This window comes from Phyllostomus discolor, chromosome 1 (genome assembly GCF_004126475.2).
Source record: "Phyllostomus discolor isolate MPI-MPIP mPhyDis1 chromosome 1, mPhyDis1.pri.v3, whole genome shotgun sequence".
Classification (NCBI taxonomy): Eukaryota; Metazoa; Chordata; class Mammalia; order Chiroptera; family Phyllostomidae; genus Phyllostomus; species Phyllostomus discolor.
The window spans coordinates 2582474-2604909 of NC_040903.2; the positions used below are offsets into that span (position 1 = coordinate 2582474).

At 63.4% G+C, this 22436-nt stretch overlaps 3 protein-coding genes across 3 annotated transcripts in view; 1 reads left to right on the forward strand and 2 right to left on the reverse strand.

The window, feature by feature from the left end:
- Positions 1-494, reverse strand: part of LOC114489935 (TBC1 domain family member 14-like) — a 13979-nt gene extending 13485 nt beyond the window's left edge. The window contains exon 1 of the mRNA XM_036014315.1: positions 363-494. Coding sequence (XP_035870208.1) covers positions 363-494 — 132 coding nt within the window. The remainder of the gene's footprint in view (positions 1-362) is intronic.
- LOC114493117 (transcriptional adapter 2-beta) overlaps positions 1-22436 on the reverse strand; it is a 31353-nt gene that overhangs the window by 4258 nt on the left and 4659 nt on the right. The window contains exons 2-3 of the mRNA XM_036018526.1: positions 15934-16936; positions 14043-14052 (exon numbers count right to left, since the gene is read on the reverse strand). Of these exons, the coding sequence (XP_035874419.1) occupies positions 15944-16936 (993 nt within the window). The 3' untranslated portion in view covers positions 14043-14052; positions 15934-15943. The remainder of the gene's footprint in view (positions 1-14042; positions 14053-15933; positions 16937-22436) is intronic.
- Positions 6505-11883, forward strand: LOC114493084 (grpE protein homolog 1, mitochondrial). The gene is made up of 4 exons (XM_028507785.2): positions 6505-6632; positions 8680-8842; positions 10065-10146; positions 11533-11883. The coding sequence occupies exons 1-4, from the start codon at positions 6532-6534 to the stop codon at positions 11877-11879; spliced, it is 693 nt and encodes a 230-aa protein (XP_028363586.1). The 5' UTR covers positions 6505-6531; the 3' UTR covers positions 11880-11883.

Sequence of the window (22436 nt, forward strand, 5' to 3'; positions counted from 1 at the left end):
CTCCCACCCTCCGCCTGCCTCTGGGTTTCCGCCAAAAGCGGACGGTGCCGACGCCCTGCTCCGCCGCTTTGGTAGACAGCCCTGCCTTCTTGTGTGTGTGGGGGGGGGGGGGCGGACCCTAAAACCCAGGAGCCGTCGTCACAACGGCCCTGACGTGGCTTCACTCTGCGCACACCTGAGCTCACCAACACCACGCCCCGGTGGCTCCAGGCCCGAGAGCCCAGCCAGACACCGCCCTGCCCCAGCCTCGCTACAGAACCGTGGAGGGCCAGGGCGCTTCGGGGAGCCGGGAGGGCAGTTTCTGACCCAGGAGTCCACGGTGCAGGGCAGCGAGTGTAAGCCTCCCTGGGCCGCATGCAGACCTTCTGCCACTCCCGCAGACGCACGTGACTCCGCAGCTGGAACCTTTCCCTGAGGCAGGCCCAGAAGAGACCCCCGTTGTGCTTATTAGAGCGAAGGTGCAGCGTCCGATGGAGTTCGGTCTCACCATGCATGCCGGGGGGAGCGGGGGAGCAGGGGGAGCGGTGGAGAGGAAGGACAACAGACACGAGACAGGCCTTGCAGGGACCGCAGGCCGGGACGGGACAAGCCCAGCCCTGGGTGAGTGAGGACAGAGCAGAGGACTGCGGGCCGTGCGTGCAGGGAGTGGCACTGGGAACGGCCGCCCCCCCCCCGGGGGGTCCCAGGAGGCCACTGGTGGAGGGGCGCCTCCCCTCCCCGGAACAGGGTTTACACAGCCGCCAACACCTGGAAGCCGTGCAGCCGAGGCGGCACCTACGGTGGGGGGCATCTTGGGGATCTCCACCAACACTTTAAATCGTGACAGCTTTGACCGAGTGACCCCGCTCCAGGAAAAACCAGTGGGTGAAAGGTCTCACGGGTGCCCTGGCCGGCGGCCCGGTCAGAGCGTCGTCCCTGCAGGCCGAGGGCCGCGGGCTCCGCCCCCGCTCAGGGCGCACACACAGGAATCAGCCCGCGAACACGGCAGTGACCAGGAGGGACACAGGTCCTAGTCCCCCTCTCTCTCTCTCTCTCTCTCTCAGACCCGTCACACCGAGACGGGGAAGAAGGGCTCGCAGGCACCCTCAAGCACGCGGGCCCCGATACGTGTCACGCGGCACGTTTGTTACAGCCCGAACCAGAACAGACAGCGAAGGGTCTCTCCACGGCGGACACGTGCTGTTGACACCAGCCGTGGGGTTGGGGGGCTGTCGCACCCAGACCTGGAGGTGACTCCGGGCACGCTCACCAGGACGAAGGCCCGGGACACCCTGGGCAAGAAGAGCCCGGGAGTGACAGGGGGGGTGCGGGCGTCCGAGTGTCCGGTTCTCAGACACGACGTTGGACCAAGAACAGGACCAGGGGAGGGGGTGAGGATGGGGGGAGACCAGAGAGACCTGTTGGGGTGCGGCAGGCAGCCAGGCCCCAGGTGAGTGGAGAGTCCCGGCCAGCAGGCAGGCAGGCCTGGGCCCAGCAGAGAGAGGAGGCAGGTGAGGGGTGGGCGGGGGGCTGGGCTTCCCCCGGGGCTCTGGGCACCCGGGAGAGATGGCGTGGCAGAAGCAAGGCGCAGGGCGTTAGGGAGGGGAAGGGGCAGGGGGCGGCTCAGGGTGGGGCAGCGGAGGAAGCAGGAGAAGGAGGCCTGGCGGGGTTCTGCAGCGAGTGGGGGCGGAGCGCCACCGACAGGGGGAGGGACGGGAACCCTCGGGCTCCTGGCGCCAGGGCACATGTCCCTTGGCAGCTGCTCGGACGAGGCGACACCTGGAACCGAGGCTGCCTCTCTGCGTGCCTACGTGGATAAAGCCCCTGCCAGAGGCGCACCCACCCCTCTGTGTCCTGGGGCCACACCCCCACCGCCCCCACCGGAACGAAAACGCCCCCAACGGGAAGGCAGGCAGCCCCCGGGGACGGACAGCGATCCGGAAGACGAGGGCAGAGGGGACACTGCTCAGGACGCCCCGACGGAAGGGGGTCTGTGCAGACGGACCCGGCTGCTGGCGAGGGTACGGACAGGCAGGCAGGGGCCCCGAGGAGCTGGTTCCGTTTCTCAGACCTCGCTGGCCCTGGGACCACAGGACGCTCGGACGCAGGCCCGACACACGGAAGAGACCTGACACCAGTCCGGGCCTGCAGCCACGCCCTCCCGACCCCGGGCTCGGCCAGACTGGCTGCAGCCACGAGGGGAACAACTGCTGCCTGTAAGAAGCTGCCCGACTTCGGGGCGGGCTCCTTTGTTACGCAGCGCTAATGCAGCCATCGCCCGCTGATACATAATGGCAACATGGCCCCATCACTGCCTGGATGGAGGCGGGCCCCGCTGAGCTCGAGGAGGCTCCAGGTGGCCAGAGAGGCTTCTGGGAGGAGCCGGCATGTGGCCTGACCGTGGAGGATGAGCATGAGCGGAAAGTCCGATGAGCCCCACACCACCCATGGGCTGTTGACCCTGACAGAGACCCTTGAGTGGTGAGCGGACCCCCACTCTGCCACCCCCGACTCTGCCCCATTGTCCACTGGCCCTGGCCCGGGACTCTGCGAGGAGGGCCATCTGCTGGCTCCTGGACTTCCACGGCCACCTCTGAGCTGGACATTGAAGAGACAGCGGTTCGTTCCTGGGGTCACCCCCCCTCACAGCCCACCTCCTCCTGGTGTAACTGGGGACGGCCTCAGGGGTTAAACACACAGGTCCAGGGCTTCTGCTCCTGGCTCCCTCAGAGCCCAGCAAGGCTCCCCGTCTGCCCCGGGGGTGGGCGGCCACCGACGGCACCCCCGTTTGCGCTCAGGCCAGGGGTCCGAGAGCCCGGGGTCTCCTGCCCTGTGCCCTGCACACTGCCCAGCTGCAGCTCAGCCGTCTCTGCTGGAGGGAAGTCAGGTCACCAGGCGCCTGTGGGGGCCACTCCCCCGCCCTCAGCAGGATCGTGGCTGGTGGACCCCCCTGCGGGTGAGCACTTACTGAAGGACCGGGGCTGACACCACGGCCTGTGCGTCCCCTGCTCCCCAGGGCTGCTCACGGCAGTCCCAGCTCCTCCGGGTGGGAAAGTGTCGCCCTCTCGCCTCCGGAAGGCTCCATGTTGGGGGGCGGTGGGTCAGCACTGACTGCCACCCAGCCTCTCCTCCATGGCTGGGTTCGCCGCCACCGCTCCTCCTGGGTGGGCTGGCCCCGGTCCCGGCTCAGGCCCCCCCCCCCCACAGGGACTTCTCCCACAGCCCCAGGGAGCAAGCACCTGTCAGTGTCCCAAACCTTCCCCTCTGCTTCCCCCGCCCCACAGCCCCAGGGAGCACGTGGTCTCCGTCACAACACGCAGCGGAGGACAGCCCTTGGTGAGGTGACAGCGCCACCTGCCCGCCCTGCGCTGCTCAGCCAGGCCCCCGTCTTGGCTTTGCTGCCGAGGGTGGACACCCTGCTCCTGGCACCCCGGTCTGCTCCGGCCAGGACCTCACTTCCCTACACGTGACGGCAAACTCCCTCCTTGCATGGCAGCCCCTGGCAGGGCTCGGCCGGGTGGGGCGGGGCGCTGCTGCTGCTGCTGCTGCTGCTGGAGGCCCAGGGCCATCTCGCTCCGAGACACACGGGCCTGCCAGCCGGGCCCAGCAGGGGACTGCCGCCCCCTTTCCAGGGGACAAACCAGGGCTCGGGGGGAAGAGGCGGCCTGTTCAAAGTCACACCGTTACTGAGGTGCAGACACCCAGGTTCAGGTCCTGAGTCACCCTCTAACTGGAAACGCCTGTGCATGGCCCCAAGGAAACCCACTTAGCCATAAAGGGGGAGAACAGTATTTGCCACCAAGAGCTGTTTCAGCAGTTAAATAGAATTACATGTGTAAAAGGCCGCTGTAGACCTCGGAGTTGTAGCCATGCTCGAGTTGGCAGGATGGCATTTCGCCCCGAGAGTGAGGCTGTTTTATGTAGACGCCTCCTACGCTGGAAGAGCTCCCAGCCAGCCCCCAAAGCCCCGGCCCCAACGCCCCTCCCTGTAGGGAGGATGCTGGACCCTCGCCGTGGGGCTGCAGGGCACAGAGCTCAGGTGCGGCTTGTCCCACAGGCTGCCAAGATCTGCAAACAGACTGCCCCGTGCGGGCCGAGCTCGCCAGGGCAGCGGCTGGCCTGGACTGCTGAACCAATGCAAGAGAAATTTGCGTTCTCGCAGCTCCTGCTCGCATGAGATCGTGTGGCTACACGCGGCCTCCCTGTGATCACACCTCATGGAGCCTCCCTCCTGAGGTTCGTCATCCCTACTGAGGCGAACTCGGGCACGTCCGGGGCTCTGGGCATTGAGATATGAGCACAGGTAGCACGTGGCACTTCCCAGTGGAAGCTTGAAGACCAGTGCTTGACCCTCGAGGATGTCTTCTCCCGCCTAAAGATCCTGGCAGCGTTTCAGGGGGGTCAGCTCCTCCCTGAGGGAGCTCTCCACCAGCAGAAGCGAAAGGATGCCTCTGTACGCCCCGCCCCATCTCCCTTCGGAGCAGTTTCCAATGTGGCCACGAGGCGGCAGCATAGGCAGGCCTCTGTTCAGGGAAATCCCAGTTTGGGGTAAGGATCCGGGGAATGACCTGGAGACCAGCAGGGATGCGCCCAGCGGGGCACGGACGCCCGCTGGCTGGCTGGCTGGCTGGCTGGCTGGCTGGGGACACAGCGGTTGTGACTCTCTGCTGGTTGCCCGCGCTGCTCCATGCGCTCCCTACAGCAGGACGCCCGTCTGGTTTCCTCCGAGCCTCAGGAAGAGTTAGGAAAGGAGTGCTTGTATCTCTTTTAATCCTCACAGTAAGTAATATGACCCCAGATGTACGAGGCAGCATATCAAAGCTAAGAGCAAGTGAGCTGCCCAACCAAGGTCACAGCCAATGAACGTGACATAGTGTTTTAAATTTTATTACAAAAATTCCAAAGATACACAAACTTCCACAGTATCTGTCATCCAGCTTGAACCATGGCCAACATTTTGCTACTTGTGTTTCTCCTATTCTATTTGTTTTTTTTTTTAACCAGAGTATTTATAAAGCACATTCCATTACAGACACCGTGGCAATTCACTGTAAATACTTCCATTTGCATCTCTAAGAGACTAGGACACTTTCCCCCCTAACCACCAGATAATTATTCCTTCCTAAACAAAGGATCCGGAACTCATTGTTGCTCAGTCACACCCCACCTCCCCCAGCCGCGCACAGAGGTTTCCAGCCCGTGTGTTCCGTCACGATCCAAAGAAGGCCCCCCCGCCCCGTCCTGCTCGGTTGTGTTTACGCTCTTTCACCCCCAAACAGTCCTAATTCCTTTTTTCCCTCCAGGCCCTTAATGAATTAACAGACGGCGGCTTTTCACGTCCAAAATTCCCGATTTGGCCGTTTGCCTTCTGCAGGTGGCACAGGGCCCGCCCGGCACACAGTAGGTGCTCATTCATTCAACACAATGAATGCTTCAGGGGGAGCGAAGCGTCGTAACAGGTCTGGGCGCCACAAACCCGACAAGCAGCAGCGCTGCACCCGGGAGGCCGCGGGCTCCACCCTCCGCCCTGGGGACGCGGGCTCCCGCCCTCGGGTCGCGGCCGAGGGGACTGCAGGCGGGGCAGTGCTGACGCAGGAGCCCGGCCAGAGCGCCCGCGGCCGCCCCCAGCGCGGAGGGGCCGCCCCAAGGGACGGCAGCTGGGAGACACAAGAACCCGAGGCCCCCTCCCTTCCAGCACCTCGGCTCCTTCGTGGCACGTGTACAGTGGCGCTGACTTTTGTCAGATTCAGGGAAGCGTCGGACTCGTGAGCTTTAACTGTCTCTCCGAAGTTTTCCCGTTCTTACTTTGCTCTGCTTCGTGCATTACTGAGAAAACTGAAGGTGCTAGAAAGGTGTAAAGAACGCCAGCACACAGCCATCAGCCAACTCCAGAGAACGTTCTGTTGCAGTGTTTCCCGGGGGGGGGGGGGGCTGTTTTAACGAAAAGTACGGAAAGCCACGGAGGGCTCTAACCGCGACCTGCTCCTGCCCCGCCCCGTCCTCCAGCTCCGAGCGAAGCCGGAGCGGGTGGTGCCCCCCAATCGCTGCCTCTAACCCAGCCGCTGGTGCGTGTGCGAGGGCTTCTGCCCTCAGCCTATCTGCAGTCACCCGACGCTGGGCACTGTGCGCCGGGCACCGCGCCAGGAGCCGGGGCTGGGAGGGGAACAGGACGAGTGCCCGCCCCGCCCCCAAACCGCCTCCCAGTGCAAAGGGCGGTCTGATGTGAGACCTGGGTGTTCGAATAGAAAACCAAAACCTGCGCACTTCCGGCGCCCCGGCGCCCCCATATGCTCCCTCCCCATTGGTCCTTCCCTTGGCCACGCCCCTCTCACGGAGAGTCTCCTCCCACTGTTTCCTGCAACTTTCACCTCCTTTCGTCAGGAGGCTTAAGGAAACCTCAGGCCCCGCCCACCCACCGTGACCCACGATTACTGGTGATTATTGCTCGTCCATCAGAGGAAATACGGCCTCGGATTGGCTGAAAGGAAGTAGCAGGCACAGAGTCTGCGTGAGTTGCCAGGGCCCTGAGGGGCGGACTAGCGGCATCTGCGCATGCCTAGTACGTGCACAGTGCTGGCGCGGGTGGCAGTCATGGCGGCTCGGTGCGTGAGTTTGGTGCGGCGCAACCTCCCGGCTTTGGCGTTGTCTCTTAGGTAAGAGGGTAAGGGGCGCCTGGCTGCCCTCCGCCGAAGGGTGCGCTCCTCAGTGCCACCTTGTCCGCGTCTGGCCTGGGAGCGAGGCGTCGTGGGCCGCAGACACCCGCGCGGGCCTGGACTGGAAGGGGCGGTGCGCCCCGCGTGCGGGAGGCCGGCGCCTACCCCCGCACGCGTGTCTCCAGGTCAGTGTACAGCCCACACGTGCGCGCGCCCTGGCACAGCCTCAGCCTTGGGACTGCCGGAACCGCGGGCCAGGCCGCGCAGAACCAGGCGCGGGCGCCCGGGCAGCGCAAGGCTGGCTCTCCATCGCTCTCGCCCGGAAAGTTTATGGAATCGAGGCTCGGGTCAGCCGTTCACGGGCTTTTTCCACTCGCTCCGAGTTCCTGTTCCACCTCCGCCTTTTCCTGCATCGGAGGTCAGAAGCGCAACGGAGCTTGGCCCGCCGTGGGGAGAGGAGTATATTGAGACCGACGCAATGACTACAGTGGGCGGGGGTCACAGAGCAAACCGGTCCTTACGCTCGCGGAGCGCACCCCCCACGTACCCCCCGGGGAGCCCAGGCGGGCCGGCCGAGATTATAGAGGATGAAAGGGGATTGAGCGTGATTGCTACCGTAATGAATTATATAAACAAAACACGGGAATAAAAGGGCAGAGACCCACCTGAAGTACCTGAGTATAAAGGTCTTTTGCCCCAGTAGTTTGTAACTTTGTATCTGGAAGCAATGCCAGGAGAGAGAGGGCCAGTCCGCATTGAGGTCTGTTGGTGGGAAGAGGCTGAAGTCGGGGAGCCAAGAGAACTGAGTTGCAGCCATAGCGCTTAGGGTCATTGGGCTCTGCGACCCGGTTGTCCTCTCTGACCAGCGCTGTGGTGCTGCATGGATGGGCTGTTAGGAGGTAAAACAGGTTTCTTTTTTTAAGTGACAAAAATACACATACAATGAAAAGCTTACTCTTCACCACCCCCCGAGTAACAAGACTTCATTCCGCTCTGCCTGAGACCACATCTGCAGACGCGGGATCTGGGGGCCTGTTTTTGTGCTGCATTTCTCGCCCAGTGCTCAGGTCGCGGGAGCAGCGGTTTGGCTGCATGTGAGCACGGCGTTTCCTGCTCGTCATTGAACTGCACTGCCGTCAGCATCCTCGTGCGTCCTGTGTGCTGATGGTTTTGTTGTCTGTTGAGGCGCTATCCTCTAATCTGGGAAGAAAATGGAATGTAGTCTGTTCAGACTGGGCTGGGGCATAATTAAGAAAGCTGCGCTGGTCCAGGTGAAGAAATCTGGGTTTAAAGACCGAGATTTCTGTTCTGTCACTTACTCTTGGCTCTGGGACCTTGGGCTTATCACTTAACCTTTTGGATGTAGGGATCAGAGTGGATAATACATTGAGTCACTCCCAGGACTAGTTTTAAAGGTCCTTTATTCCCCTGCACACCCCCTGAACCTCCCCATCTCTGCTCCTTCTCCAAGTATTTCCCTCTTCCCGGAGGGGGTCTGGCATGCCCACTCCCAGCTCTGCACGCCCACCTCGGACCTGTCCTTCAGAGCCCCTCTGCATGAAGCCTTTCATGGTTTCCATTCCCCGAAGCTAGAAATGTCTGCCTATGCTGAGCCTCCCATGGCACGGGGTTCCTCTTTTACCACTTTTAAATCCAAACCATAGTTCTTTGGCAAGTTTTTTTGCATGATAGTGAGTACCCTGTGGCAGGGTGTCTACGATGTCCATCCGTCCTTGTGCTCGGCAGCGGCTCTGGGCCTCCCCTCTGAGACTGGCTGCTCCGCTGGCTCGGGGTGGGAGGCCTGGGGGCGGGGGTAACTCAGGATGGAGGAAGAGGCGGCAGCAACGCAGCTCGAGGCCCCTGATTGATACACTTGTTCAGGCCTGTGTGACGGGAGGTTTATGAATAGCTTCTGTGTGTCGTACATGATTTGCCTTTATTACATCCAGGGGGAATCCTTTCTCCCCCTAACAAGTCAATAGCAAATAGCCTTAATGATCCCAGATTTCAAAAATCATACCTGTGACTTGTGCGGACTCTGAACCAGGCCCGCCCCTCGGCTGCTGTGCACGGCCACAAAACAGAAGAACAACGGCCAGAACCTGGAAGAGGATGTGGGGCACAGTGAACAGAAGACAGACCCTCCCTCTACGGAGAAGACACTCCTGGAGGAGAAGGTCAAGCTGGAGGAGCAGCTGAAGGAGGCTACGGTAAGGCCCGCGGGCCCTTGGGGGAGAGCGAGTGCAGCCGTCTGTCCAGGAGCGACAGCTGGGCCCTGTAGCAGGTTACTGCTAGAGGAACTGGAATTCGCGTCCTCTGTGGCCCTGGTTCTGCCTGAGACTCATCTTCACACACTGCGGGGACTAGACTGAGTTAAGACTTAAAATGGTCTCGGCAGATGAAGAGTACTCGGCATCCTGGTTCGGCTGGGTCTGAGGGCACGGCCGGGTGGGGAGGTCGGGGCTGTACGAGCTAGTCGGTAGTGAGGACCGGCCCCCTGCGTGACACAGCACAGGTGGCAAAAATCTGTTCGGGGTTTGGGAACGACAGTGTCAGACACCTGTCACGTGCCGACACCGTCCTGACACCCATCCTATGAGTTCCCTGGTAATATCCCTGTTCACAGAGGAGGAAACTGAGGCACAGAAAGGCTGGGTAAGCTTCCTCAGGTCACCTGGTGCCACGCACCAGGGCCAGGGCCCGAGCCCTCCCTGGCGGCCTGGCCCTTAGCCACGGAACAGGAGCTGCCCGAGGGACGGCCGGGAGCAGACGGGGTGTAGGCCGCTCCCCTCCGGAGGACGCCGGTACAGGTCATGTGTGGAAGTGCTCGGGGGTGAGCGAGGTTAGGTCAGAGGGGGAAGGGGGGCGCTCCCGTGATTCGGGTGGTGGCACAGGGACTGTAACCGAGCCGTGTCTGGGCAGCGGTAAAGACACCCAGGTGTCATCGGCGGGCTTCTCTCCCTGCGCTGAGGTGAAGGCCGAAACTGTCCGTGCGGGCGTGTGGGTCTCCTAGACCTCCAGGCGCGGGAGCTGCAGTGAGTTGGCTGGAACCGGGGTGCTGGGAGTCCCCAAAGTCGGGAACTCTGCCCCGGAAGTGAATGGCCCTTCCTTGAGGCGTGACGAGGCCGCAGGGACCCGAGGAAGTCTGTTTTTCTTCTTCCCACGGCTGTCCGCTGAGTAAGCATGGCCCTGGGGGCCACATAAGTAGCTGGCACCTCGACATCTCACTCCCCGCTCCCTAGAAACAGTGACACAGGCGTAACTTATTCTAAGTTAAGCCGCAGCTGTTTGTAGTCCAAAACCTCCCGCACCGTAACAGATGTTTGTATTTTGACGTGGAGTTTGTTACATCGAATGGCTCTCCTATGAATTTGTTCCATGCTTTATTCACATGAGTTTCCTTTTTTTTTTTTTTTTTTTTTTTTTTTTTAGGAGAAATACAAGCGAGCTTTGGCAGATACTGAGAACTTGAGGCAGAGGACCCAAAAACTGGTGGAGGAGGCAAAATTATATGGTAACTCCCAGCGTCACATGGTGCTGGTCGGGGAAGACACGGGCCCGGGAAGCCAGGCGGGGGGTGCAGACAGGTGCGCCAGACAGCACACCCAACGGGGGGGGGGGGGGGGGGCGGCTGCTAAACACGCAGCCCCTCCCTCGTCCTTATTTGTGCCTTCACGGGAGGATGTGCTTACTGACTGTGGACGGGGGGGAGGGGCAGAGAAACACTGATGGTTTGCCTCTCGCACATGTCAGCTGGTGTCTAAGCCCCCAATTCAGGCATGTTCTGACCAGGAATCGAACCCACAACCTTTCAGTTTGCAGGATGACGCTCCCACCAACTGAGCCACATGGGCCAAGGCGCCCCTCCCCGTTTTCAGATGTGTCAGCAGTAAAGTCCGTGAGGGCAGGCGCTGGGGTGGTGACTGGCGTTCGGAATTGCAAGCAGGGTCCCTTCGGTGGGGGGAGGGAGGGTGCGGTGCCCACTGCTCCTCCACGGAGACCGCGCTGAGACCCGGCCGGTCCGCCCGTCTGGCGTCCATCCCCTTAGCATTACCGGCAGTGACACAGATGCCACTTAAAGTCTCCTAAAATGCTGTGTTTGAGCATTTGTCACTGTCCTTCCTATTCCACAGTTGAGATCATTGAGGCTTAAGTGACTTGCACTCGTCACGTAGCTGGTGAGCATGGCCCAGCGCTGCCGCTCCGCCAGCGTGCGCGTGCCCGGGGGCCAGCCGTGGGGCAGGCGCTCCCCCGCGTGCGCCTGAGGAGCAGCAGCCCAGGCACGGTCACTGCGGCGTGGGGGGCCGGGGGGGGGGGGGCAGGCCCCAGTGGAGTGCCGTCGCATGCCTGACTCCATTTGGCATCTGAGGCATCCTGTGGAAGCCGCAAAGATTTCGTAACACACCGTCTCGAGTGGCTTTCCTCATGTCCTGTCTACTGTTGGACTAAGGGGGCGGCTTGGGGGTGTGCCTTGGGCGCTTTCGGCCCACAGCACCTGCCGGTTGCCGCCCTGCAGTGGTAAGGGCTTGTGCCGTGGCGGGCACTCCCAGCGCGCAGGGCTCCGCAGAGCTGCCCTGGGCGGGCGGCTAGAAGGAGCGGAGGCGCGGGCTGCCAAGGTCACACAGCCACTGAGCGACCGCCAGGGTGTGGCCCCCAGCTCCTTGCGGTCGTGGGGGGCGGGGGGCCTGCCGGACGGACGAGCCGTTTCCCGGTCTGCTGGCCGTGAGATGGTTCTGCGATTTCCAGCTGCCAGTCTTCATGCCTGATTAGCTCCCGTCTCGACTCAGACGGTTCTTGTTTTTCTGCATCTTTTCCCGTCAAGCCACTGAAGTGACAGCTTCGAGTTGCCCATTCGGTTGACGTGGACAGAATGCCAATGTCCTTCTTTACCTTTGTTTAGGCATTCAGGCCTTCTGCAAGGACCTGCTAGAGGTGGCAGACATCTTGGAGAAGGCGACACAGTCTGTCCCCAAGGAGGAGATTTCGGAGGACAACCCCCACCTGAAGAACCTCTACGAGGGGCTCGTGATGACCGAGGTGCAGATCCAGAAGGTGTTCACGAAGCACGGCCTGCTCCGGCTGGACCCCCTGGGTGCCAAGTTCGACCCCTACGAGCACGAGGCCCTGTTCCACGCGCCGGCGGAGGGGCAGGAGCCGGGCACGGTGGCGCTGGTGAACAAAGTAGGCTACAAGCTGCACGGGCGCACCCTGCGGCCGGCCCTGGTGGGGGTGGTGAAGGGGGCCTAGCCCCCTGCGGCAGTCGCCTGCCGCACCTCCGGAAGGGCTGACGCGGCTGGTCTCCCTTCCCCGCACCTCGGTAGAAAGCCGTAGTGACCGCGGCTGGATGGGGGAAACGAGGCTGGCGGCACAGCCGCGCTCCTGGGCTGTGACCTGGGAGCCTGTCTGGGGACCTCCCGGTACCTGTCCAGTGTTCACGCGCGCACGGGACAGGCCGAGGGACACCACTGGGCCCGGCAGTGTCACGAGTGATGCTGTATCTGCTCTGGTGGCTTCAAACTATTTTAAACAAATAAAAGGTCTTGGGGACTCGTGCTGTTTCGCTAGCGCGGCGCGTGCTCTGCTGCCCACGGCAGCGAACGCTCGGCCCACTGCGCGGCGCTCGGGGAGGGCACGGCGCTCGGGGAGTGGAAACCCTGCGTGTCCTCGGCGAAGAACGTGGGCGAGTTCGGTCGCGATGACCGCCCGGCCGCCAGGCAAGAGCGACTGCCGGCTTCTCTCTGGAGGTGCGGCGTGGGCGTGGGAGCCTCCGTGGTTCTCACGACCCCCCTCTGCCGCAAGAATCGGACGGTCGGCTTCTGCCGTCTGTTCGTCTCCTCGGAGAAAAGCTTAAGTCTTGGCTCTCCCAGACACTGGCGATCTAAAGGGCTTCCCCCGTGAGAAGGACTTCCTCGAAATCCAAGGACTGCCGTTTCCTCAAACTCCACGAATTTCAAATGTTGATGTTTTGTTTTTAAATTTAAGAGGATTAAAGCCCTAGCGTTTGTCTCCCTACTCTCTAGTAACTACCTTGTGTACCTGGGTGTGCGGGCGCAAAGGAAAGCGTGCCCTGCAGCCGTGTGCCCGGCGCGTGTGTGGACACCAGCCCGCTTGTCTGGGACACGTGCGGGCTGGCGTGCCTGGTCTGCTCAGGGGGGACGCATCCGCCTGAGGACCGTGGCGGGGACCGCAGGCACTCGGGAGCTGCAGCAAGAGGTCTGGGCCGTGACTCTCGCCATAGGGCCCTCCGTGTCTGTCACCGACAAGAAGAACCCCATGGCCTCTGCTTCTGAGGGGCGCTTCTCGGGTTGAAGGTCAGTACTGCTCCGTGCATTACTGCATAGAAAGGAGGGGGCAGTCATTTTGCCTTGCTTACAACTTTGAAAAATACCAGTAGTAGTTCCATAATTAAAAATGTAAGTGTATGCAATTCCAAAACATTTTTCCTCCTGTATTTGGTCAAAGACACACCCCAGAACAGAAGGCGCCCCAGCCTCCCACGATGAGGAGCGTGGACTGGGACTGGGGGCTCATTTTCAGTGAGTCGCGTGGACCTGGGTGGTCCCCCTTCCCACCGGGGGCTGCGGGTGCCAAAGGGCTCTCCCCGGGACACGTGGGGAGCCAGCCCTCACTGAGCGCCACCCTCGCGGCTCACGGAGCACAGCCGTGCACAGCCCGGCCTCGGCGTGTCTGTGGGTTCCGTGACCTCAGGGAAACCGTGTGTAAGGAAACCAGTTCTGCCAGAGGCCAGCTGATGGAGACGAGTCAGCCTCCTACAGCTGCTCGACCACCATGACAACACGTTCAAGGACCTGCCGCACACAGGCTGGGAATTAATAGCTGTTCGCGCCCCGTGTTTCCGGGGTTGGCACCGGCACAGCCTGGACATGCGTACGAGGCGGCACCGAGCCCGCCGTCAGTGGGATGACAGCCCTTCCTCAGCCCAGCTGGCTCCAACGGGGGAGGGTTCCTCCCTACCAGAAAGGTCACGTGCTGTCCCCCCCCCCCCCCCACATACACCCGAGTTTGAAAGCGGGCTCTGGGAAGCTGCCTGGGGCTCGTGGAGCAGGCAGGTGCTAAGAAGCAGTCCGTGACACTTTAGTTCTCAGCTTGTTTAATGAGGGAGAGGCCGGAGAGACGGCCGGGCCTCGGCGTCAGCGCACTCTCGGGACGCTGGCCGCCCGGGGGCACTGAGAACGGCTGACTACGGCGGAACTGACTCAGAAGCTGGAGGTGAACTTGTGAAAAGACCTAACTCTGTGGGGTCACGATAGCTAATGAAGAGCGGAGAAGTGGAGAGGCTCCGCGCTCAGCAAGATTGAGGGCTGACGGGACAGTGTGACAGCTGTGGCCAGAGCGGGGGAGAGGCAGCCTATCCGGGGACTACTTCCCCTTGCCACCAAGTGTCAGCACGCAGCGTCAGCCAGTCACACACTCCCTGTGGTGTCTAAACCAGTCCGGCCTACATGAACTCCCCATCAAAAGAGAAACACCCCGAAGGGCTAATGCAGTTTCCCGCCTGACAGCTCCTGCCGGGGCCACGGTCACGGGGCTGCTTTGCTTCTCACGTGTCATGAGTGTGTGGCCACCCTTCCACAGAGAAGACAGACTGAATTTAAAACCTCACGGAACCCGGCATCTGGCGGGAAATGTACCCAAGGGGACACCAGGGCAGCTAGAGACACCGGTTCCCCGGGCAGCTAGCGCCCGGGCCACCCCAGGGCTCGCACGAGGGGTGGGCGGACCCACCCCTGGTCTGACTCAGGACCGGCCGCTGAGTGCGGTTTGGCAGGCTCCCCGGGGAGGGGGCGCTGCTGGTCCGGGACCCCGGGTGAGAACCCGCGGCTCAGGAGCCTGTAAAACCACAGCACCGCCCCCAGCTGCTGGGTGGCAGAGAGGACCGCCGTCGGGGCGGTGACCCCCGGGAGAACGCCTCCGCCGGGTCTCATCGGAGGGACGTGCCGGGCGTAGTTAGCGGAGGAGCACTTCCCGCCAGTGAGGCTGCGCGCCTGACACCTGAAGCGTGTGCGGCACGTGTGACATGTTTTATTTAATGCTGGAGCACTGGCCCTTGGGGAAAGATGCAGAACAAAGGGAAAAGGCACCGTAATTAAGTTGTCCTGGGAAATGATGAGGGTCTTTTTCTTTTTTCTTTCAAACGACTTCACTTTAATGTAACTTCCAGCTCAAACACCTGGGAGGTCAACAGTCTCGGAGTCACTGCGGGCGGAGGGCCGGCCGAGTGCCGGGCGCAGTGTGCACCGGGTCTGGGGGCCTCCCCCGACCCCACCCACAGCAGGGGCTTGGACGTGAGAGCCCTGAGCAGCCTGGAAGACGAGGGGCTGCCCCAAGTGCCAAAGGACGGTACCGTGCAAGAGGGCCCCCGGAACACCGCCCAGGGCCGGGCAGAGCCGCGTCGGAGCCTGGCTCAGCAGTGACCCGGAGAAGCGGCTCGCGCGGGGCCCGGCCTGGCCACGTGGGCCGCCCCACCTCCCCTGGCCGGTCAGCGGGGCGCCCGGGGCCACCCGAAGTCCAGATGCTTCACCGGGACCGTTTGGTCAGGGTTTCGGGGAACAGGGCGCTTGCAGCCGAGACGCAAGTCCCGGAGGCCGCTGTGCCGCAGCTGCGAGCTCTGCCGGGGACTTCCTGAGGGCAGGCAGGGCTCCGCGTCCTGGCAGTGGCGCAGGCCCTCCGGCCGCCAGGCCTCCCTGCAGCACCCTCTCTGCGCCGGGGGCGCTGCCAAGGGCCCTGTCCGTTCCCAAACGGAGCCGGCAGGGACCCGCCAGAGTGCCAGGCCAGGGGCACGTTCAGGGTCTGGGAACTGCAGGCTCAACACCCGGCCCCGCCAGCAGGTAGGGGAAGCTCATGTAGTCACTGTGCTCACCACCGACCTCTTCCTCAAGTTCCAAGGTCCCCTCTTCCCGCCCCCCGGGCCCCCCGCCCACCTGCCCTGCCGGCCCCCATGTAAAGTGCCGTGTGCCAGGGCGGACGGGCGCCTGGCACGCTGGGTGGGGCCGGCACACACCGTGTCCCGAAGGGCAGGGCTCACAGAAGGCCATGGTCCGGTCTTGTCACGGCTCCGAACCCAACACACAAAGGCCGACGGTCCTCTTCACGCCTACTCTGAGGACCGGGGTACAATGCATGTGCACCTGTCTCCCCCGTGATCTCAGACAGTCACTACCATTTCTCTCGGAGGACCGTGAAAGAACGTGAGTCCTAGAAGAGAAGCTGCTGGAGAAAGGACGACGGGGAGGGAGAGGCTGCCCCCGCCCCGCAGTCCTCCCGTCCCACGGGCGCGGCGGGCACCGGCCTCAGGAAGCATCCCTGGATATCCAGCCGCTCTCCGTGAGGAAATTCAAAATCCTTTTCTTTAGGACCTTGTCCAGGTAGCTGGGCAGGCGGCTCTTGGAGGGGATCCCCTGTCGCTTCTGCAGGTGGTCCTTGATGATGATGGTCTTGGCGGTCACGTAGCGCGCGGGGCTCAGGCTGAGGGAGCTGCACAGCGCCTTCTCGCGGTCGGACAGCAGCTCGAAGCCCGGCAGGTGCTCGATGGCGGCGAACTCGCCGTCCTTGGCGTCCTCCCGCCCCCGCTTGGCGCCCGCCGCGCCCCGGTTCTCCTTGCGCTTCTCGCGCTTGTGCCGGGCCGCCTCGTACTCGGCCGACTCCTCCATCTTGGTGATGCCGTTGCGCCGGTAGCGCTGCAGCTCGCGGATCTTGGCGCGCAGCACCTTCTCCTTGTGCATGTTCTCGAACAGGTCGTCGAACTCCTTGCAGGACATGAACTGGTACAGCGGCCGCAGCTTCAGCCGCAGCTCGCGCTCCTCCTTGGTGACCTTGCGCTTGGCCGCCCGCTCCCGGTCCTTCTTGTCCTTGCCCAGGAAGGCGGGCACCAGGTTGTAGTCGCGGGCGATGTTCTTGCGCCGCTGCCGCTCCCGGAGCTTCCGCACGTACATGTCCACGTGGGCGCGCTTGAGCTCGATCTCCACGTCGTCGTCGTCGTAGTTGACCGAGAGCCCGCTGATGAGCGTCTCAGCGTCCTGGTCGTACTCAATCTCGTAGTCGTCCCGCAGCGGCATGTAGCCCAGCTGCTGCTGCTCGGCCACCGAGATGTCTAGGGGAGGCAAGGGGGTGGTGAGGCTGGGAGACAGGGGGCCTCCACTGGGGCAGGTGTGGTCTGTCACCCGGTTGGGGATGGTGTCGGGGATGCAGGCCTTCCCCAGGTTGCCGTGGATGTACATGCTTACGTAATGCTCCATCACTTCCTGGGGAGTCCGGGAAGCTCCGACGTGAGCGGCCATGTCTTCCTGCAAGGACAAAGGTCAGAGTCACTTCCAAAGCCAGAGGGTCAGACTCCGGGCTCACACGAACTCCCCGCACGGTTTCGCACAGGCTGCCCCTCCCAGAGCCAGCCCACCGCACCTTCCCTTGGGCCGGGCTTATCGGCCAATGCCAATGCCAGTCCGCACCCGACAAAGTGAAGACCCCGAGAGGCGGCACGTCCACCTGGGGTCACGGCGCGAGCCGGCAGCAGAGCTGAGCCCACAGCCTGCACCCGAGGTCTGGACTGGTCCCCTGGTTCCCACAGCGGGACGGGCAGGGCCTGCCCGGTCCTGGCATTTCACACCCACGCTGACCCTGCACTGGGGGGGCAGGTGTCTGTGGGTGGGAGAGGTGCAGGTGGGCGTGGCCACAGAGCCCCTGGGTGCCCCCCTGCTCCCAGCCCCACCTGTGCTCACAGTTCGTGGCCCAGGTCCCCTGACTATAGAAGGGACCCCGTTCTGCCCTGCTGTCTGCCCCTGGGGACAGGAAGGGCCACCCTGTTCCTCTCCCCGGTGGTGGAGTAGGGGAGCAGGTGGTTGCCTTCTAAAGGGGCTGGGGGCTCCATTTCTGACGGCCCCGCCCCGTCGGCTCGGAAAACCCGCCAGGCCACAGGCACATGCTCCCGCAGGAAGGCCTCCGCGAGCACCAGGGTTATTAATGGGAGGAAACAGTACAAGCCCCTCAATCTTTTCCTTCTGCCAAGAGGCCTCTTCCTCCAGCCGACCGCTAAAGCCACTTCAGAACGTAGCCGCCCACAGGGCGCGCTCACCCTCCAGCAGCCGCTCCGCGCCCCGCCCGCAGCCTCCGCTCACCCCCCACTCCGCGCTCTCGGCGAGCTGCCCTCTGCCCGGCACGGCACGGCTCCCCTCAGTGAGAGCGGGTGGTCTCCATGCCCCCGACGGCCCAACAGGATCCCCTGACACCAGCCAGTCCGTGTGGGCAGGGCTGAGACAGGCGGGCACAGAGGGGAGGGGAGGGGAGCCCTCGCGGTGCGGTGACCAGACCCCAGGTCCGGGCCCTGCCGGGGCCCACTGGGGCCTGCGGGCGGAGGACAGAGCAGGCAGTGCCGGGGCCCACCGTGCGGAGAGGGGGACCAGGGCTAAAACCGGATCCTGGTCTTACGGGGACGCAAGTTCGCATGCTTTCCCATGTCAAAAAGTCACACAATCACCAAATCTGTGCACTAGATTTTCCCAGGAAGCATTTAATAAAAAAAAAAAAAAAAAAAAAAAAAAAAAAAAAAAAAAAACTAAAAACCAAATCACAAGCATTCCCAGCATCTACTGCCGCTCCGTGCGACCCAGGCCGGCTGCCTCTCGCCCCTGAGCGCCCCGCACTGGGTGGCGGCCACAGGCACGCGCCAGCCGAGCCCACAGCTTCTGCTGAGCTGCAGCCCCCGCGGACCCAGAAGCCGGTCCCTGGGGAGCCTCCCGGGCGGGCAGCCGGGCGCAGACCACAGCTGCACGGTCGGGAGCTCGGGCCCCGGCCTCGCCCTCCCCGCTCCAGCGAGAAGACCGCCAACAAGTCCACGGCTCCCGCCGAGCCTCAGCCGTCTATCTGCCTTTCCAAAGTTACCGGCTGCTCAGGGCACCACGTCGGGGTGACACTTACACCCAGAAAGAACAGAAGGATCCTGAGTAATGACGGGGGACCTGACCAAACAGGGACGATGTGTCTGTGTTTTTCAGTCACTTCCATCAACTTCCGCACTCTGGGGAGCCTCAGGGCTGGGCCAGAGGGGCGGGTGTCACGGGCGGCACTCCCACCCTCCCCCGCCCAGCGCCCTGAAGGCTGCACCCCAGCCCCTGGCCGGGGCAGCAGGTCAGCCAGCTGAGGACACCGTGCTGACGCTCGGGATGCCAGGTCCTCCTCAGGTGACAAAGGGGACTCTGCTCTCTGTCGGCATTCATGCAGCTGCCAACCAGAGGAGCACATGTGTCACCAGGACCCCAGGACACCCGCGTCCGTCAGCCTCAGGCCTGGCCTCCGACAGTCCGAAAGGCCCCATGCGGAGCCAGGCCATCAGCCTCCTCCGCAAGACCGCGCTCCGATGGTGCGCCAGAGCGGCCCGGGACAGCACAAGGCCTAGCTCTCAGGGCCCGAGAGACGGAGCGAGGGTCACGATGGACCAGTCTAAGCGAGAATGGCTACAGGGCTCGGATTTGAACCAGAACCCACAGAGGACGGACGGGTCCCATGAAGCGGAACTGCAGTGAGGAAGACACCTAAAAAGACGACGAAATCAGCACCAGCTGCCGGGCACTCGGCCGTCACGTGCCGCACGTTCTCCCCGGTCTCGTCACGGGCCAACGGCCACGCCGCAGCTGCCTGCTCCCGGGGGAGAGGCTTCCTGTCCCTGCGCACGGCACCACCCTGCACGGCGGCGGACGGCCGAGCATGCAGCTCTCCCCCTCACCCACCCCGAGGTCAAAGTGTCTGCTCGATCTGGACGGATGGATGGACGGACGGACAGACGGAGGATGGGGAGGCAGAAGCCACGGAAGTGTGTTGGAGGGAAAGAGGCCCAGAGAGAAGGCTGCAGCACAACTGAGACAGGAAATGCCACTGTGCGCCGACGCGGTGCCCCTCCGTGTCCCCCAGTCCCAGCCCGAGGCCGGCCGGCGGCGGCGGGCCTCCAGGTCTGGCTCTTCGTCCACGCTCTCTTAAAGGGGAAGACGAGACTTCCCGTCTTCGGAACAAGAGAGCGAGAAACAGCTATGTTGCCTCTTTAGACCCTCCGACGAGAAGGGCAGACGTGTTTCCGACCACACGAGGCCCACAGGCTCCACGTTCCAGGGCACCGCACTCAGGCTGGGACGTGGCCTCCCCCGGGGACGGCGGCCTCCCCATAGAGCGAAGGAGCCACCATGCCAGGGGCCCACCTCCACATGGCTCGCTCGGCCAGCCCCCGGTGCCAGAGCAGGGGAGAGAGCGGGCAGCCCCGAGCAGGAGCAGCGTCCCTCAGGCGGGGCAGCCGCCTACGCCGGTGGGCCACTCAGCCAGGCTGCCCGGACGCCTCCACGCCGGGACTCCTTTCAGGGCCCGCCGGGGACCCGCTGCCTTTCGCACCGGGCTGTCCCAGGACTCAAGGGTGAAATTTAAAAACATAAGGATGATACAGGTTTTCTGAAAGCTACACTTTGCCATTAAGGTGGTCCTTCACTCCAAGATTACATCCTTAGCATTTGGGGCATATTAAGATAATCTTTCTTTCTGTGAAATGGTGATAAATAACTGGATCTTTAAAAAATACGGGTGGAGTTCAAGGGTTGCTGGTCGGATTCCCAGTCTAGGGCACCTGCCTGGGTTGCCAGCCAGGTCCCCAGTAGGGGGCGCACGAGAGGCAACCACACACACTGATGTTTCTGTCCCTCACTTCCCCCTTCTAAAAATAAATAAATAAATAAATAGCTTTAAAAAATATTCTTACTTGGCAAACGTCAAGTAAGCAATTCTACGTCAGTTTTCAAACTATTCCAGTGTGGACGGGCAGCACTCACCTGCCCGGGGTCCCGGACCTCTTCGGCACGCTGCCCAGGACGGGGGCCCTTTCCCGCGGCTCCCGCCGCACCCTTCCCTCTGTGCGGAGCAGTCCCCCCCGGCCCTGCAGGGCGGGGCACATCCCTGGGGCTGTTCTCGCCCCCTCTGCCGCCTGGGCGGCACCCTGGCACCTCCTGCTGCCCCTCGAGCCGGGCTTCAGAGGGGGGGGGGGGGGGTGGCTTCCACTTGCTTCTGCCCCCTTGAAGCTTCTCCACTAAAGAGAAAGGAAGCCCCCACCCCCCGCTCCAGGGCCCTGGAGAACTGCCTGGGCCTCCCCACCCAGCCCCGGGGCTCGAGGAAGGACGGGGCCGGATGCCCGCGGTGGTGGTGGCGCCCAGTGTCCCCAGCAGAACTGCCCAGGTGCACGGGCAGGGCACGCGTGGGGCTCAAGTTCTCGGCCGTCCGCTGCAGGCGCTGCTTGGCACGCGGGCCCCGAGCGCCCCTCACAAACCCCAGCGGGGAGCAGCCCCAGCACCCACCAGCGGGCAGGGCGTCAGCAGGACGAGGGCCGTCCACGTGGGGGACCCGCCTTGAGGCAGGCGGGCAGGGGCAGGGGCAGGGGCAGCACTCGGGCGGGCTGCTCCTGGGGCCGGGGGAGGGGAGCCAGTGGTTAGTGGGGACGGCCCCTCTTGGAGAAGAGGGGAAGTTCCGGGGGTGACGGTGTGACGGCGGCCCAACGACGTGAGAGCCCTACTACCGCAGCGTGCACTTACAAACGGTTACAGTGGTGAGTTTACGTTACACGTTATTTTACCACAATAAATGCACGTTTTCAAATACAAAAAAGAACAACTACTTTACAGTGGCAGGCTTTACTCCGAGTCGGGGGTCCCCACAGCGGGACCACCTGGGCCAGCAGCTCCAGTGCCGCCTGGCCTTTGTCAGACATGCGCACTCCCAGGCCCGCCCCACCTCCCGCCCGGGGAACCAGCCCCCCTGATGCGAGAGTGCGCCCCGAACAGCCCTGTCCGCGGCTGCTCTCTGCGCCCGGGCCCTGCCCTCGCCCACCTGCAAGAGCCCCTCCTGCAGACCCCGCGGTCAGGCACCACGCTCCTGGGCCGGGCTGCCCCATGCCCCAGTGACAGGTGGCCGTTCTCATGGTTCCCAAATGTGGTCCCACGGCCCGTGCACTGTGTCAGACGCCCGGGAACCCCCCCCCCCCCCCCCCGTAACCACCCTGTCCGGGCCTCCCTGGAGACGCCAGCTCAGGTGTGGGCCGGCCCCTGGGAATCTGGGCTTCTCGGATGATTCTGCCTGCAGCTGGGGAGCCAGGCAACTAGCAGCTTCCAGGCAGAGCCAGGCCTGGCTCACACTGCCTCTCTGCCGGCAGCTGCTCGCTCCTTTGTGATCGAGGGCCGGGCCGTGCCCGGGGACTGAGGGGCTGTCTCCAGGGCCCGGCTTGGGGCCCGGCTTGGGGCCCGGCTTGGGGCCCGGCTTGGAGCCCGGCGCTCAGCGTGCACTCGGCCAGAGCAGCTCCGCTGGAACCGGCTCCCAGCCCCACCGTGCCCCAGGGGCCTGGCGCTCAAGGGCCTTCCAAACGTGCCTTCCCACCCACTCGCGCCTGCCCGTCCCCAACCTGAACCCTCCACTTCAGGTGACCCAACTTTACCTGGCTCCAGGCACACCGGCCTCCCGGAACGCGGGAGCCCCGCCCACACCGCCCCTCCACCTGGAAGGCCCTCTCCACGGCTCTCCAGCGAGCGAGACCCTGCGCTCCCGTAACCACACAGCCCCGTGCACAGTGACCCAGCCGTCCCACGTCTGTCCGTGTTCCCACCACAGAGCGCAGGCTGGGGGACAGTCTGTGCCTCTGGCCCGGGTGCTGACACGCGGCAGGCCCTGCTGCGTCAGCGCCAGGTGAGCGAGCGAGCGACGGCAGGCAGGACGCAGCGACGGTCTGGGGCCAGCTTGCCCCCCCGCCCCGAACAGTCTACCGCGGCCACG